General features: G+C 44.6%; 1 protein-coding gene across 1 annotated transcript in view; it reads right to left on the bottom strand.

Moving 5' to 3' along the window:
• The window catches only part of gli3 (GLI family zinc finger 3), a 93,938-nt gene that overhangs the window by 68,623 nt on the left and 6,699 nt on the right, over positions 1–18,616 (bottom strand). Inside the window, exon 2 of the mRNA XM_031292935.2 lies at positions 8,482–8,655. Within this exon, the coding sequence (XP_031148795.1) occupies positions 8,482–8,614 (133 nt within the window). The 5' untranslated portion in view covers positions 8,615–8,655. The remainder of the gene's footprint in view (positions 1–8,481; positions 8,656–18,616) is intronic.

Below are 18,616 nucleotides of genomic sequence, written 5' to 3'. Positions count from 1 at the left end.
ACTCTCGCCTCCTTCTCTAATCTCTGCATTACTTTGCCAGTAATCCCACATTCCACACAAGGATGGCCGGTGCAGCTCAGATGACACGTTGCCTTTATAATCCGGTGTTCATATTGACTCAGTGGGATGGAAGGAGAGCAGTGTTTAAAATCATCATAGTAAAAGACTACTTTAGGCTAGTTTAGGATTCACCTGTAGCCTATAGCAATCCCGTCCCTCTCCATCCTTCACTCCCCCTCTTTTACCTCTCTATATCCCACCTTCTACATCTAAGTTAACACTTTCTTCCCACTAACCTCTTGTTACTCCTGATTCCTGATATCATCCCTCATTCTCCCAGTTCCCATGTCTTTCTCAAATCTCCTCAATCTCCCTCATCCCTTTCCCGCACACTCCCTCCCTCTCTCCATTCACTACCTCCCTCCCTCCATCCATCCTTAAACCCCCCCACCCCCCAGAGCCGCAGTGGGACTGTTGGACTCACGCAGCCCCATGCTGAGCTGCTCCAGAGCCAAGCCAGAACAAAGAGCCCATTGAGCCGAGCGGAGACATAATGTGGGCCGCCTCTGACAGCACCGAAGATGAAGTCATGAGGTCGCCAAACAGTTAATAATGACGGCCCATCCTCCAGCTGCACCAAGTGTGTGTGTGTGTGTGTGTGTGTGTGTGTGTGTGTACAGCTTCGTGCCGTCGAGGAAAGTGAGAGAAAAGACTGAGTATCTACAGTATGCAACGCATGTGTACATATCTTAAAGCATGTCGATGGATAAAAAGCTTTTAAAAGCGTAATGAGATACTCCATGACACTCAAACATGCGCTCAATCACTTTGTAAATACCACAGAGGAAAAACAAAACCTTCAGAGAATTGCACTTTTAGTTTTGGCTTCGCTCCAGCTGTGTTGAAGAACACCCACCCCACCCCACCGCTGCCCCCCTTTCCTTATTGGAGTCTGTCTGGCGCAAAGTCTGACATGAGACACATCTCCCCGGGACTGGAGCTGTCGCTGCGAGGCCCACACTCCGAACATCATTAGCCTCACAGCTCCAGGTGAGATCAGGCAGGGTAGGAAAGACGGATGGAGGTGCATGTGTATTTGTGTCTCTGTGCAAAAGCATGCATGTGGGAGATTAGGTTCAAGTATTAATCTCAATGGCTCTGAATGCGCATGGCCTATTAAAATGCCTTTAGAGGACCACTTGCTTGTCAAGAGGCCTCCAGGCTGAGTTGGGCTCGGGACAGTGGGAGGAGGAGGAGGCGGGGAGAGAATGGTGAAAGACAGCTATGCAATTGATTAACATTAGGAGGACTTGCTCAAGTTCAAATTGCACGGCCCCTCTGCTGTAAGCTACAGACATGTGTTTCCCCGCAAGTAGAATGTTTCTTTCAAACCCCGTCTCTGCTACACATCTGAGTTCAATTCTCCGCATGCCCTCTCTCTGAAAATCAATTCCTCCTCCTCTCCTCTGCTCTTTTCCTCCAGCTCTCCGAACAGACCAGGGCGAGGGGATTACACTGTCCCTCCCCAGATCCAAGCAAGACAACAAATGGTTCTTATCAACTGACACCCCCCTGCCATCCAGGAGGAAGAAGCTGAAAAACTGGCCTGGCCGCCCCGGCACGGATGTGTTTCTGGGCTCTGTCTGCCCATCGTGGCAACTCTTTTCCCACTTAAAGCCTGAGCTATTTACGAGAGCCCTGAGAGAGTGCGTACGCAGCACCAGAGGGTGGGAAGAATGGAGGGGAGAGAGCGGCTGCTTCTCAACCTCTGCTTCTAATCAATCACCAGAAATCACTGCCATGGTTTATAGCCTTTGATCCTAGCTCCTCTTTCGCACTGTGAGGGAGAGAGTTGGGGCGGGGAAAGGGGAGGGGGAGCAGGGAGAAGGGTGAGAGTCAAGGCCCAGAGGGTGTGGAGGTCAGGGGAGAGAGATTAGGGGGTATAGGGCCTTTTTGCTCTCTCAAACCTCAAAGCATGTCTTGATTTAATCCAGTGAGTTTTGAGCAGAGAGCGGAAAGTGGCCCGAAACATACTTACATACACAGCTCCAGACAACAAAATACGTTTCAGGCTCCAGGCAAGAAAAATAGTTTAACTGGACATGAACCAAAGACTTTGATAGAAATGTTCATGTGATTTTGATACAGCAAACTAAGTTCACATGCTGTCTCTTTAAAACTATAATGCGTGCTGTTTATATTTACCTCAATGACTTCTTTAAAAATGACATATTGATTTATCATTTTAAATAACTGCTGCCGCTATGCCAACATGTTAGAAAGACAAATGTACTTGATGAGGGGGAAAGCACATAAAAGACATAAATATTAAAACTGCTGTATCTTATTATTTGTAATGTACACATAAAACATGTATATGAAATCTAATGATGAATTATTTGTTTTGCACACAGAGAACCAATTATTAACAAGCTAGGGTATGAATAGTTTTTTATGTCCTTAATACTTTTATGCTTATACTTATATTGCTACAAGCAACTTTAAAAAAAAATGAAACATGCGTATAATACAGATTATCTTAAAGAAAACTTGTTTTGTTGATTATAGTATCTTAATGCGTACAGAATGCAAAAGATGAGCTCACTTGTAGTCTTTCATATAAACTCCAACCCTGGTGGCAAGGCCACTAGTTGCTACTTCATCCCATTCAACAAGAATCCAACTGTGGTAAGGAGGCGTGAGCGAGCGAACAAAACAGAGAGGACGCGGAAAAGAACATACCACAATAAATCCTCCTGGCAGGGTCAGGACACCCCTGCTTTGTTCCTCCTGGCAGGAGGGAGGCCACTGCTGCCTACCGACAAATGGACAGAGTGGTAGAATAATCAACTACTGTTTCCCCTACTTTATGGGTTTATGAGTTTATGGGGCCAGTGGTCGCCCCTGCGCCTCCCTCTCTGAGAGGAATAAGATCTGGCCGGGCTGCAGTTCTGCTGGGATGCAGCAGGGCAATGTTGGCTGATGTACCTACCCATCCTCTCACACAGGGCAGGCTGATTTGTCTTTGTGAGGCTGGCCGTTGGCTCAGAGTCTCTGACCCGGGTGACCTCTGACTCCAAGGCCATTCTGGCTCTCAGCGTGTCAGTGAAAATGATCTCAGCTTCTCCCAATGAGCCATTGTGATGGTCAGCATGAACTATCACAACATATTACAATAAAAAAATATATGACTGAGATATCAAACTGAGATTGCTTGAATGAATTCAAGTCAAATTAAAGGGGAAATTCAACTACAACATAGGTTACAACTTGGGTCACATTTTTGTGGTTTTGGCCATCATCTCTATCTGTAATACCACTGTACTCACCAAGTTAATTGTCAGGATCTGGGAATGCGGAAGTCCAAGAAACACAATCATACAGGTTTTTAACTCCAGGCTGCTAAACTTGTTTGGAAAAGAAAAGCAAGGTTTTACCAACTATGGTAGGAGCGGCTGTTATTACCATGGTTGTGCATCTGTCCAATTTTCCCGTGCAACAAAGGACTGACATTTAAGGCTTGCTCACTTTTTGGTTTTATCCATCCAAAAAAGTAGTGGTCTTATTTACAGCATGTCTGATTTTCTGACTGATTGAGTTTCTTTCCCTGTACAACTGCATTGTGCCAATATGTCACCAGACATCAGCACATGCTTTGGTGAGTCCAATGTTATCATAACTGATTAGAAATGATAACCAAAACTACAAAAACTACAAAAAAAATTGTAATTATCGGAATCTGTTAATTTTGAGGTTCAAAGCTATATGCCGTCTCAACCAACCAAGGCAAACAAGTTGGATGATCACTGACCAAAAAAAAAACAAAGATGCAATTCCACTACAGCTGAATTCTGGCGCCATCTCCACAGCGTGCAAAAGTCTTGAGGCAGTGGCTTATATGCATCTTCCAGCAGTGAAGGAGCAGTGGAGCTCCAGCAGGCAGATCTGGGAACGCGGAAGTGTGCCAGACAAGAGAGGCCAGGCTGGGCTGGACTGGGCTGGGCAGCTGAGGTTCCCCTCCGCCCTGAGTAGCAGCGAGGCTAAGCTAATCCTGCGCCTCAGGACCCTGTGAGGTGGCTCTGCCAAAGCCTGTCCCCCTGCTGCTGCAGGAAATTGCCTTCAGTGCAGAGGTCCATGAAATGGCTATGGCTCACCAGTAAAGGCAATGCACATCCACAGAGTGTGCACATGGGGCCTGTGTGACTTTACAAACCCAAATCTACAGGTAGATTTGAAATTTGATACATATATGTCTCTGAAACCTCATGATGTCCTATCCTATTGTGGATACATTTGTATTTTCTTCTATGCATTTCTGCTTACATAATAACTTTTTATGTATTATTTATGTACCATACAGAGGTCTTTTGACACTAAAAGCCAGTTTTCCTGCGTGGGGTTGTGTGTCAGGCTCTATAACGCCTCCTCCATTGTGCTGTTTGACCTGTGGGCCAGCCAGAGCTCCCATGAGGTCCCTTATCCCTCCATCAGTCCTCTCTCATTAGCCCCCACAGGCAGAGCCCAGAGTAGGGTAACACAGAGGGGCCCCTGCTTCCTCCTCTGGTCCTCATGAAATACATACAGCACAAATACAGATGACAGAGATCACTTTTTAGCAGCAGTGATGCACAAAGGACAAAGTGCATTTCTTAAAATAACTACCAACTTGTTTCCTCTAAAAGAAAAGGCCAATTTAGGGACGTAAACAGATATATTTCTTGCAATTGTTGTCATTTTTAAATCGCCATCAGAGCCCCTGAATCACTTGTCAGCATACATTGTCAGGCAGACTGTGGGTGTTCTTGCTAATTTTATGTATTTATTAATCATTGTTGTCTTCAGTTACAAAAAAAAAAGATTGGATCATATTTAAGGGGGGATAAAACAGGGATACAAAGTGGAAAGCAGAGGTGGCAGCATGAGGAGGGAGGAGGAGGAGGAGGAGATAGGGCAGGACACAGTGGAGAAACAGTTGATTATGAGTCCCATCAAGTGATCAATGATTTCATTAATAAGACGGATCACGCGCCTGTCATAGCTGTGACACGGGCTGAGGGATGATCCGCTCCCAATGCTCCATTTCCCCCAAGCCTCCCTCCCTACTCCCTCCCTGCCCTTCCAATATTGCCTCCCTCTGCCAACGACAAGGGAACGCCAAGGAAAAAAGGGATGGAGCTGGGTGTTGACAGTGAGGGGTGGGGGGGGGGGGTTAGTCATGAGGGAGGGAGGGAATGGAGAGGAGGGGGGGAGAGGGTGGAAGAAAAGTGAAAATCCATTTTGAAACCCATTTTCAATTAGGGGTCCACAAGCTGTTATCACAGGTGTCCCAGAATGGGGGCCCGTAAGTGAAAATGTCTCCTATCCGTTTCTGAAATGAAACCTTATCTGGGAGGCACAAAGATGGCGGGGACAGCGTATCTGTAAATTACTTTCCATCCCCGCTGTTAACGGGAACTTTATTTCTGTCAGATGACATTCCCCTCTATTTACTGTTGATCATTTAAATGGCTCCCTAAAAAGAAGGTGGCCCTCACTCTTCCTCTATCTCTTCCCCTCTCTCTCTGTATCATTCTTCCTTCTAATTTTTTTTTCTTCAAAGCAGTCAAGTGTTCTTTTTTTTTCTTAAACACTTTAGCCACGCTTTCCATTTGCTTAGGGATTTCTCTGGTAACCTACACGAACGCCTAACATTTGTTGCCCTTTAAGGCTTAACTTGTTCGTCTCTGAGACCCTTGCTCTTGCCCTTTTAAGCATGACTATTAAAAGGTCCCAACTCACCCGCTTCATAACCTGCTTTACAGAGGCTGTGTTATGTTAAAACAGAATTCCCTGACAATTTTCTGAACTATATCCAGTTGTTCTGCTCCCCATTTTTAAATTCCCATCCTGTTACTTACAATAACCTCCCTCTCTTTCCTTAAATCAGCAGCACCCATATCATAAAAGTCCAACCAACCAGAAACTTTTTCCCCTTCTTATTCTCCTTTGCAAATAACCAATGCTTTAGCCCCCACCCTCTGTTTTTTCTCCTTTTTTTATTAGCAAATTATCCCATGACGACAGGATTTATTCAGCAAAGAAGCATGGACATCTTTTTTTTTTTTTTTTTTAGCCCGGGACCCAACAAAAGAATCAGGGGACTTTGTGGTCCACCTGCCTGCCGAATGATGAGGGTGGGAGGGGAAAGCACCCCCCCGAACCCCTCCTAAAGAGCACCAATCACAGCATTGTTGTGGCACAGTCGGCTCTTTTGAGCTGTCAGTGCAAGAGGAGGGGCCACAGAGATGAATGGCACACAGGATGAAGCCACCATTTAGCCAACCATGTGGGAACGCTCTACCAGGACTCAATAATTACTCTGGGTCTGCTCAACTTGGACAAAACTTACAGACTAGGAAAAAGAGGGGAAGGCAGAGTGGAGGAAGAGAATTATCCCCGTAGTGCACGTAAAGTGAAGATTTTAGAGATAAATCAGTTTCCAGACAAAAGTGCAGTTTGCTAATCAGAACCGATTTGATCAAATCAATAACTGTTTGCAAGCTGATCCCAGTCACAGAAAAATTATGTAGGAAGCAAAGATTTCTTTGGAAAGCTCAACATCGGCGAAGTCCACTACACCCCCACCCCCCCTACTTATTTTCCACTTTTCACAACTTATCGTAGCACCGTGTTACCGGGCGCACCACGGGGTTTCCGCTGCGCTGAGATCAGGGACCGCTGTTCTGCTTGACGGGGGGAAATATTTTGCCGGGCCTTCCTAAGGAGAACCAGTCACTGGGGTTTCACAGCTGCTCACAATTACCTTTTGTTTGGATGAAGGCGGTGGGGCAGGGGCTGCGGGGGTTAAAGTTGAGGCGAGTGTAGGGTTACACCTGATAAGAGGTTATGAGTTCTGGGGGCGACTTGGGAATGTGCTGTAATTATAACAACACAAAGAATGTGTAAGCTATCTTCTGATTCCACGAGGGAGAGATTGGGATCTAAAAGGGACCTTTCTCTGCAGATAACTATCATCCCTCCCTTCGCCAAGTGAATTATGAGACTACTGTATTTTAGGGACTTCAACATTGCTTAAAGCTGTAGTGTATCGTCTGACGTGGCTGAGTCGGTGTAGGAGACAAACCTTATGCTGTTCAGAGCTATAATTACCAGCACATTACGAAGAAAAATCCACAATCACAGAGCCAAATTACATCCATGCGTTTTCCACAACAAACCTTTTTTTCCTTGCTGCCCCTTTAATTAATAAAAGAGTGCTGGCCATCTGGGAATGAGTAAGAGTGAGAGTGTTCCCAAGATGCTTAAGGATGCATTACCATACCCACTTCCTGGGATAACTCCCATATGGGGAGCAAGTCACAGCAACTTATTTACCCTTTCCTGGATTGTTTGTCTCCTCTTCACACTTTGGATGATCACTGACATCAGCAGAGTCCATGGCGGGGTGACAGAAAACTCCCTGACAGGCCACCAGCTCCAGCTACTAAAGCCAAACCTCCATACCCAAAAACCTCAAAATTCTCTCACTGCTAATGAGCACAGCTGCAGCTTAGGCCGTGGTGATCTCAACTCTGGTGTTGTTATGACTTGCTCCAAGGCTTTCCAGCCAAAAAAGAAATAAATCGCCATCTAATATTTCTCATTCCAGCATCTGAATTAAGAATGAAAAGCTGAATGACGACAGGATTGATGAACTGTAAGATCCAAAGCGCTTTTAATAGCATGTGTTGAAGACATTGCTATGTAAACATGCCAGAGTTTTGCTACCAGTAAGGGTTGTATGTGACTCACCACAAGAATAGGGGGAAAGCAAACAGAAGTATTGTGAGCAAAGATTAGCGAGTGTCTAGAGCTTTAAAATCATGTTTTTGGAAGTTGGTCATTTTCATCTTTAAGTAATGAGAGCATAAGCAAAAAAAACATTCCTTTGTCCCCAGTGGGTCAGTGACCCCGATGATCAAATATGTTGCTATGTATGGTAGCCACACCTCCGTCTCTGGCTCACAGAGGTCTGGAAAACATCAAAAAATGCCTCGACAATGAGATGCTGCAAGCCTTTGTGAAAACATTTATGATACAAATAGGTGAAACCTGTAATTCAGTGGCACGTTTATCCACAAGTTAGAGATGACATATGATTAACAGATGGGACAGCTAAGCAAGATCAGCAGATCACCAGCAAAATCTTAACATTTTTTCTAAAATTTGTGAAGCTATGGCTGGATTTAAAAAAAATCTAAAATGTATTATCATTTATTGGGTTTATTTTTTAAACGGTTTGAGGTGCAGTGATTTTTTTTTTTTTTTTACCTGTGCCTTATCACTTTGTCACTCATGCTTTTGGGCTCCATGTTCCCATTACTCAACTGGTAAGCTGATTAATGGACCAATCTTTCCAAAACTGGGTGTATTTCAAAAGACCAAAATTATATTTACATTAACCACAGAGCGGCTAAGTGTGCAGTTATAGGTGACACGTACCGTTTGAGGTGGTGCTGGAGGCCACCGCCTTCTCACTGATGTCATTGCGCGCTGATGAGCCCTTGGTCGCCACAATGGTCTCCACCCTCTTCTTCTTCTCAGCTGCTGAACTGGCCTGGGAATGGGTTTCCATGGCGATTTCTCATTCCTCAACACCTCATGGAGACGGGATAACTGGTGGAGAAGCAGAAGAAGGTAGAAAGGACGGTTGAATGAAAGACATGAAGCACATAAGACAATTTTTGTTTGGCTCTCGTAAAAGAAAAAGCTTGTAAAAGCGAAGTGAATCATTGGTTTGATTTGTGTATTAAGTTTAGAAATAAAGTATTTCTTGCTTGATTGAACATTTTAACAATAGAGTGCCCTCAAGAAAAGACTTCAACACTGAGAACCTTGTGAGAAAAAGTTCAGATCCAATCCTCACTTTGCATGATGCCCAGAGCAGACCACGGGTCAATCCACCAGCTCACCCTGATTTATTTTAACTCAAACCTGCTGGGCTCTGATCTGATTGTCGGTAGGCTGATCTCCTTTTCTGCTAACTGTGGTTCAAATATCCAAAATTTAGCTGTCCTTATTTTCAACTATGTCACACTAAACTTCTGACTTATTGTCAAAAAAAACTATAAACATAGCAAGGCAGGACATCCTGACTAGGTTTTATATCTCAGAATAGAAGCTTGTGGATATACTGATAATCCTGCTCTAGCAGTCTTTCCAGAGAGAAAGGAGAAACCTTAAGGGGATACCACAGAGAGAGAAACATTCACAGTCCTGAAAAAACAAGGATTGTTTGAAGGCCCTTTTGGGAATATCATGGTGCCGGGCAATTTTTCGTTCAAAGAATAAAGGTGGTTCAAGTTAATACTGTCTGTGGGTTTAGAAGGGGTTCAGCCAACAGTCTAGCAGACATGCTGCTCAGTTCAGCACCTCAGAGGCTGTCTACAAACTCAACTCTATCTAGGTCATGGAGGTCTCTGATTATGGAGACAACACGGTGATACACCACAACCACTCATTTACACAAAGTACAGGACAGCTTCATTTGGTCCAATACAAAGCCTTTAGTCAGACTACATAATTCATGGATAATTACTGGAAATATTTAGTCTGACTAACATTTTCTTTCCAATAAAGACCAGCAAATTACCCAACTGTACTATTTATTTGTCCTCCACCCTATAAACATGCATGGATGCAAAGGCCAGCAGTAAAGTCAGCTATAATGCAAACAGAGGAGTGCTGCTGAAACTACAAGAGAAGGGAGGGAGCTGATTTTTACCAACTCCCCAAGGAGGGAAGGCGAGGGGGAAGTGGTGAGGGGTAAACTTCAGACAAACACTGTGCGCTTTGTTTGTTTTTTTCCCAACCCCCTGAAAAACCAGAGTCTGTCATCCATTCTGACCCGACAACAACATCTGTAAGCAATTGCTGGCTTACAAAAAAAAAGAAGGAAAAAAAAACACAATGCAATTACTGCCTTACCAATCAAAACAGAATTAAACAAGAGCTCGTCCTCTAATCACTCCCGCATGAATACATGTGTAGCCGTCATCCCCAACCAAAGACATTTTTGTTCTACTTGCACAGATATCATCTCAAATCACTGCTGCATGTGTTTGATAGAGTGAATGCTTTCATTTCTTTGCAGCATGAGTGGATTAATCTTCAGAATATGTGCCGTGCATGTACGTCTGCACATGCATAGTTGTAAATTCCTACTATGAGAACTGATCATAGGTGCCACTCATTCACTTTCATTGGCGTGGAGTGCGATCAAAGAAAACTTTTTAGTCTCCCTCTTTGTAACTGGCATTACATCTTTCTAATGACTAGATTTGAGCAAAAGCAGTGAAGGAGGGAAAAGAAACAAGGAGAGAACCTATTTTACAGCTGTTACTGAATAGCTCCCAACATGCTTTGCGTGTGGAGCGAGCATACATGTATGTGTGTGTCTTCCTGTCGCCCCCAGGTGAGTCAGACTAGAGCTAGAAAGTGCAGTGAATATGAGGGTCAGGATTGGGGTTTATAGGGGAGGTGAGGATCAAGCGGGGCATTCCACTAGTCGGGCAAATATTCACAAGTCCGAGCCACTGAAGCGTGTCTGACTGGTCTTTTGTGTTCCACTAGGCAGGCCACAGTTCCAAAGCAGCAATTAAAAGCAGGACCTTTTCACCCATAATCCCTCTGACCTGGACGCCCACACCCAATCCTGCAGATGTTCCTGTATCTGCTTTCGCCTTTCGCGTTGCTCATTTTCACCCCTGTCCAACTCTCCAAAAACTTTTAGAAACTCACTCGCACAAAGACACTTCCATCTGTGTTTACATCAATACAGAAATAATGCTTATAAAGTAATGTGAAAAGGTTTATCCTTCCAAAATCTGAGGACAGAGATCCTAGTTTGAATGTCATGTCAATTTTTATTTAACACTTTGAACCACCACTGAGTGTTTCCAAGAAACACTAATGTACTCATAAGCCACGTGCAGAAATCAGATTGTTATATGCATTTACATGAGACAGCAGAGAAATAAGCATCTGTATGGGGACTACCTGCATCAGTGGTGTGTCACAGAGGCCTGGCACAAAAACTAGGCATTGGTTTCTGTTGTTACTCAAAATAAATGTTAATTTCATATTAATGCCTTTCCCATGAAATGTCTGTCCTACACCCAATTAGAGAAGAGAGAAAGAGGGTGTATCTTTATTTGTGCTCAACTGTAATCCTTCCACACAGAAAGGGAGGCGATTAAACAGGTTTAAAATACCACAATTCAGACTGTTCCCTCAGAAAAAAAAACATTCTTATTTTATAAGCACATTAAGCAAATCAATTTAACATAAATTATACGCCTTGGTGACAAAGGCACCGAGTTGAAAGTCATCTGCAAATTGTACACATCAAAGTGAAACACTAAAATAAACTTTTGCCTTTGATAGAAAAAAAACAACATTTTTTCTTCCTTTTTTTCATGCGAGCTTAAACGGCTGCTACCACTACCAAAAATCACTGCCTTTGTTATTTAAAGGCTCCATCTTTACAAGCTTAATTCTATGAATCTGCTTAAGGTATACCTCCTAGTCCACTGCATTCTGTCATTAGGAGCACATTTGCAAATGCATGGCACACACAAACACACACTCAGAAACTGAGGGACATTTTTATATACACTCTTGAAGTGTCTTCTTAGATTTGGCAACCCCCCCTCACAGATGGGGTACTGTATTTGTGTTCATTTCATTAGGGCGACTGTTCAGTGTCGAGGACCCCCTGAGGGGGGAGACTGGCAGCGCCACAGCATTCATCATCATTACATCAGCGACCACCGAGATCTGCTATCTTAGGCTTATCAACACAGCACAAACGCACCGCAGCACAGCGAGTTAGAGGGGAGGGGAGAGATGGGAGATGGAGACGATTGAGGGAGATTGTGAGCAAAAGTGGAATAAGAGGGGGAGAAAATGAATGGAGGAAGGGAGGAGCATGAGACTGTGTGTGTGTGTGTGTGTGTGTGTGTTCATGTATGCGTGCTTGCATGTGTGTGTACCTCACTGTGCCCCTGCATGCCTGCACATGTTTTCCTGCGTGTACGATGTGTGTTTTTGCACATTTCGCAGCTATTAAGGGCTCCAGCACAGCTGGAATAACTAAAACACTGAGAGGAAGAGCAAAGAGGGAGGAGGAGTCGCAGCCCTTTAGCGAGATTAGCTGAATCTAGCAATAAAACAGAATGCGCTGGCTCAGGCTGCATGTGTTTGCATTGGATAAGGTCAGTGAGGGGATGAGGCCCTTTAAGTCGTGGGTTCAAAATCTCGACTGAGGAGGTGTTCCAAAACTCAATGGCTCTCAGAGAAAACCACATACTTAGGTCTCCATGCTGTGTTCAACACTGCAGTGCACTTATGGCTTGCCCTTGGCCCTGGAAGGCAAAGGGGAAGGGGGGGGAATTGGAGATTTGGTGGTTGTGGCTCTCATTCAGTGAAACTTAACATTGTGCCCAGATGGCACTAAGTCTGGCCTACAGCTGATGGGGACCAGCCCCTCAAGTAAGGGCCATTTAGCAGGAATTAGTCACACCCCGCCACACACACACACACACACACACACACACACACATTTCAAATCCCAGCTATGCACATGCAAACAGTTTAGTGCTAGGCCTTCTCACCCTTTTGTATACTGTGACATGGTTAAGCTATTCAGATTGTCAGTCATTTACATGTTTCTATATCATCCAACAATGATGTGTGAGTCCCGCTTTTTACTGCCACATTTTAAAACATTGATACATTTACTGAGATGATTTATTGATTCATGTTTTGAATCAGTAAAGCATCTCGTGAATACTGCATGGAAAAAAAACCTCATATGTTATGCTTTTTTTGCATTAAGGTTTTACAAAAGATCTACCTGACTTTAATTCATTTTTACACCTGAGCTCCAGCATCCTAATAGCATTCCAACAGCAAACAGCTGACCACAAGTGCACTGCACAATATTTGAATAGGAAAAGCCTGTGCAAATGAGGAGTGTTCATATTTTTTGTCAAGGACAAACATTGTAACAACACGGCCCATCAGTAGTTTTCAGCGGAGCTAATAAGATTATCCTCGCGTGCGTCTTGGTCCCTCAGACCTCTCTACTTGAGATGCTTTGGAGGGCTGATGAGGGATCCTGTGTGCTACACAGCAGAATGAGCTGAGTGCATCTTACATTCCTGGGTAACAAACCCACACGATGTAATCGTAATGCTTACACGATGCTTCTTTTGCGCTCGCTACCCAGTAGATAAGGGGAAAATAAAGCATGCCCCACAATGGAAATCTTGCGCGTTTTCCCCACAGCCCCTGCTTATTAAATTGTTTATTTATTTTGACTTTGCATTTGTTTGTGAGTCACTTGTGTCAGGACAAGTGGGGCCGTGTGATGAGTGAGACAATGGATAATGCAGGCAGCTTTGTTGCACTGGTGGCCCAGTTATGCTGTATTGGTCTCCCCTGTTTTCCATTTTATTCATTTTCTTCCCCTGCTGAAATGTGGAGCCTTTGTTTGATCAGCCACTTTTCCTGATTCTTGAGAAGAAGGAAAAGATGCTTGTTCAGCCATTTACTGGAGGCCCAAGCAAACAATGCAACTTATTACTTCAGCAAAAATACCATGACGGTCCTTTGGAAAAAAAATGAAAAACATTTTACTATATGCAAAAGTGTATAGCCTTGAATTTGCAGATTAAGATTAGCATGTACTTTTACCTACTTTATAACTTTGCTTGTATCCACACAGCCAGTTGAAATTCAGTTTATTATAAAATCACTGTCTTTTGCAGCAGCCACCACATCCTCTATAGCTAAGGTTTCCACTCGAGTGGCCCCTACAAATGGCACACACTGTAAAGCAAAAGAGAGTGAGGTCTGTATCCTGTCAGTGGGCCTCTCATCTCCAGTGAAAACAGTCTTGTGTTTGTGGAGGCATTCTTCATACAAGGCTTTAGAAAGCCCTCTGTATGATGCCACAACCAGAGTGCGACAACATCCTTCACTGTGCTTTCACAGCGAAAGAGTACATGTTACGGCGTGTGCTGCATTGTTTGAGAGCACAGTTTCTATGTAATGCATGTGTATGTGTGTGAACATGGCACAGGGAGGAAGAGGGACTGTGTTTGAGAGTGTGTGAGCCATGCTGCATGACACTGTGTATAGGAGTTGGATGCACCAGGTGCTCTATACGCCTTTCAGTATGCAAGTGCGATCACTGTGTACAGAACATAAATAAGAGAAGGGACCCCAGGGAGGGGATGAGTGGAGGAAGAGAAATTCCTGTACTGATGAAAACCTCACACACAACTCTCTCTGCCTCCTCCTCTTCCTCCTCCTCACACATGCACTCAGAGAAGGATCAAGCAGATGGATGGTCCTGTGTGAGTGTAATGGCAGCAGGTATGGCTTTGACAGAAGGTCTGCACACTTAGCCAGAAGAAGAGTATAACAAAGAGTATTTGAGGCGACTAAGAGCAATCCGGAGGCTGTACAGCCACAGGTTACAGAATAATCATGAAACTGGTCTACCCACTTGGACTTCTCTTCTGTTCACTTATTTCATGCATACTCACTCATCTACAGTACTCTCAATCTTTCCCTCCTCCTTTCTATCTCCCTTTACTTCATTCCTTTGTGTCATTTGGATAAGTGTTGGAGCGGAGTGAGTCAGTGCTGCTATGTGATTAATGACGGGCCCTGGCGTCTCCGGGGCCGAACGCTAACAACAGCCAGGGGGCAGCGCGATAATGCACAATAATAAAGCCAGCAGACAAACAGCCAGGCAACGCAAGGCCTATTAGCTAGCCCCATCAGGACGGCTAAGTGAGAAATTAGCCCTTCCCAAGCTCCGGCACAATTCATCAAGTGCTGCCCCTGAATCCCCCCTCAAGAAGTCATAATGTTTACTTAAAGACTGGCCTCGATGCCCCAACGGCGAGCTTTATTGGCTCTTATTAATTCTCGTTCTGGCCCTCGCGGCCATGCCATTTAAACCGCATTAAAGGGGTGAAAATTGGATGAGATGAAGTTGTCTTGGTGTTTGGCTCTCGCATTATAAAGCCGGACCTAAACAGAGGGAGACTTGGAAGAAAAAAAAATAAGAGGGGAGGGCAAACAAATCAGCATGTAAAGGAATGCTGAATGAAGCTGTCCTGAGATGTGCCGCAGTCAGTCAGAGGAATGCAGGGAGAGAGGGGAAAAGGAAAAGAAAAGGGAGAAATGGCATCGCTTTAATGCTAGACTTCCTGTGCGGATGGGAACAGATCCAAAAGGGTAACACTGGGTCACGCATTCCACAGATGCAGAAACAAAATTAATCTGCTGTATCTTTTCTCCTTATCTTTCATCAGACGAGTTGAAAAATACCGTAAAATAAGGTCACTCTATCAGCACTCCAACCTTATTTCAACATGTCAGTGATGGACAGGAGTAAGAGGGGAGGGAGTACACTCAACACAAAGTACATGCCTTTAATGAGGTGGCTGTGCTGGTCTTAAAATAACAGAACAATGAATCACACTTGTAAAACCAATGATGAAATGGGCTTATTTTCATCAGCTTGGTCAAATTACCTATTATTTAGAGTGTATATATTATCTTGTGTTGAAACGCTTAGTTGATTAGTGAAATCGATTTGAACATTTGCTGATTCCAGCTCCTCAAAAATGAAAATGTCACATTTTTCTCTGTTTTTTTATCATTGTAAACTAAACATCTTTGGGTTTTGTACTATAAGACAGAAAAAACGAGACATTTTGAAGACATCATCTTTGCCTCTGGAATTCATGCCATTTTATTCACTAAATTATGTATTGATTAATGGTATTGTTACGATTAACTGATAATGTTTATTCCCTCTTCGTTGTAAAAGTAATGCTTTCATGTGAAACCACAACACTATGAATGGGTTCACTGGCCTGTAGGTCTGTAAGTGGAGCGTACAAGTTAAGAGTCTCATCCATGTGAACTGTGGGTCTGTGTTGCAGGCGTGGCGGCAGGCGAGAGTGTGCTCTATAGAATAGTATGGAGTATACGGCAGCGGAGGTGTGAGATCAAAGACAGCTGAAGCTCAGAGGGAGTCCGGGAGACTTCTAGCTCCCTGACGGCTCTCCCAACGGCAGCGTCAGGAGACAACTCTCTCCCTTCACTTTCATATCAGCCACACAGCCCCCCCATCCCTCTATGCCAGCTCGTAGTCTCCACACACACACACACACACACACACACAGACAAGCACGCACAGGAAGTCTCAGAGGATTTGGTAGTGCTGCAAAACCTGTACCCCACCTACAGCAACACTACACACACACATACACACACACACACACACACACACATGTTGTTGCTCATCAGAAACACGCAGCGGAATATTTTGGATTTTGAAAAGAGTTTGGAAGAAACTCACTCACGCTCCCAGTGAAAAAGGCTCACGCAACTCAAACTCAAAGACTATATCACAGCACACAACACTGGAATGAGATGCCATAAACCTCACAGCGCTGCCAAGTGTTCAACAAAAAACTTCCCATAAACTCCAAAGCGCACAGTCACAAAATGGCCCCCTGAAAATCCCCGGCATAGAGAGCGAGGAACAAGACTGTCATTAGACAGTCAGCCCCCTCAGGCCTGCCGACTGGATCGTGAGGAAGCCAAACATCTGGGTGTATTTACTCGTTTCAGCTGTTTGCAACCCCGCCTCGAATAAATCTGGGAGCTGTAACACCATTGCTTAGGACAGCTCTTATACAAACACGCTCAACGCTTGCCGACTCACTCACTCACTTCCCTCCGCACGCTCGAGCATCCCAACCGGGGCCGGCTAACGCAGGCAAATAAATTTGTGGAGGAGGAGGAGGAGGCCTTAATTGGAGCGTTTGACGGGTGCCTGGGGTTAATTGGGAAGCATGGAGAGCAGCTGGCTCCATGGTGGAAGTTGAGACAGGGATAATAAGTTCACCCTTTGCAGGAGAGACAGTTAGTGATGAATCAGATCAGAGGAACAGTGTACAGTGTAATCATCCTCGCATCACCCCTCCTCCACCCTGCTCTCCTGACAAGCATAGACAACCTGGCTGCCAGCTACACAATCTGGCACCTATCACGCAGGACTGGCAGTCAGAGGGAAGAGATCACCCGGCGATGGTTCACACACGCACAACTGGACATTCAGTTAATCACTCACGCACACAATAATTCTTACCTCTAGGACAAGGAACCTAGTTTATCAGTTTGCCGGTCGATGTATGTAAATCTCCTCAACAATGTGTGTACTAATGGCTTATTACCCTGCGTTAGCTGGTTTGCATTGATCTCTACGCCAGAGGGAGATGGGGAAACTAGAGCAGTTCGCTGCTCATATGTACCGAGCAGGAATATAATCACATCCCAGCTTGTTTCAATAAAAGCAACATTAGCATAAACCATCTCAAACACACTAAAACCTTCACCCCCGCTCAGTCCGTGCGAGAAAAAGGGGAGAAAAAAACTTTCCTGGATTACAGGGTAATCAGGGCCATATGGGATGGGTCGGTATGAGTTTGTGTGTCTCTCTGAAGTGTACAGATTGTCTCCACAGATTATGACTTTCTAAATAAGAAACCTATTTTTCCAGAGGAGGAAATCTTCAGCCAGTATATATATATATAGAGAGAAAAGAAAGTGATTCTCTCAGGAAACTAGTAGGGTTTAGATATAACAGCAAACTCAGTTCCTTGTGCTGGGAGGGTGGCTGAGGGAGCATTTGGGGGCTGAAGGAAGCCCAGGTAGAGTCATAGGCAGTAATGGGAGGAGACAGGGACTTAGAGCGCCACACGAAAGCCAGGCTTTATAAATAATTCCAAAAGCTAACAGGATCCCTTGTATGTGTGAATCTGTGAAATACATTCACACATGAATGCACACACACTCTTACACACACACACACACACACACACACACACACACACACGCCACTAGTGGGAATAGGTTATTCACACTCCTCCACTGGGGTTGTTAGTCTGACCTGCCTGGATCGGTAAATTTGGGTGAATATTTTTCTTGCATAGGTGATGCAAAAAAGAAAACAAGTCTTGAGAAAAGAGGTCCATTTCAGCAACACACGCACACATACACACACACACACACACACACATTGACACGCTCACACACTCACTCACTCATAATGCAGGGCAGCAAAGCACACCGGAGACCTGTCTTGTAAATCTCTTTGTGAAAGCAGCTTTGGGGGGTAGACAGGGGCTTACATACTGAGCCCTGAGGTAGAGCTTCAGACTCCACTCCCTCTAACCCCCCCATGGTCTTTCTCCCTCTCCCACACACATACTCTGCGCTCTCCTCTTCTCTCTTCCTCACTTTCTGTCTACCCTACATTTCCACCTCCTTTTCTGCCCTCTCACCTTATCCATCGCTCCTTCCTTCCCTCCCTCCATTCTTTCCTCTCCCCTCTCTCCTCTCCTCTGTCCCAGCCCGGGCTTCAGAGCACTGGTCCTTAGCCCTGCAGGCTCCCGTGGTGTTGTGGTGACTAATGTCCTGCCTTTGCTCAGACAATGAGTTTGAGACTGAGCTGGGAAAGTGTTGAGGAGGAAAAAAGACTCCA

This window comes from Sander lucioperca, chromosome 23, assembly GCF_008315115.2.
Source record: "Sander lucioperca isolate FBNREF2018 chromosome 23, SLUC_FBN_1.2, whole genome shotgun sequence".
In the NCBI taxonomy this organism is placed as follows: Eukaryota; Metazoa; Chordata; class Actinopteri; order Perciformes; family Percidae; genus Sander; species Sander lucioperca.
This window is presented reverse-complemented; position numbering and strand designations above follow the sequence as displayed.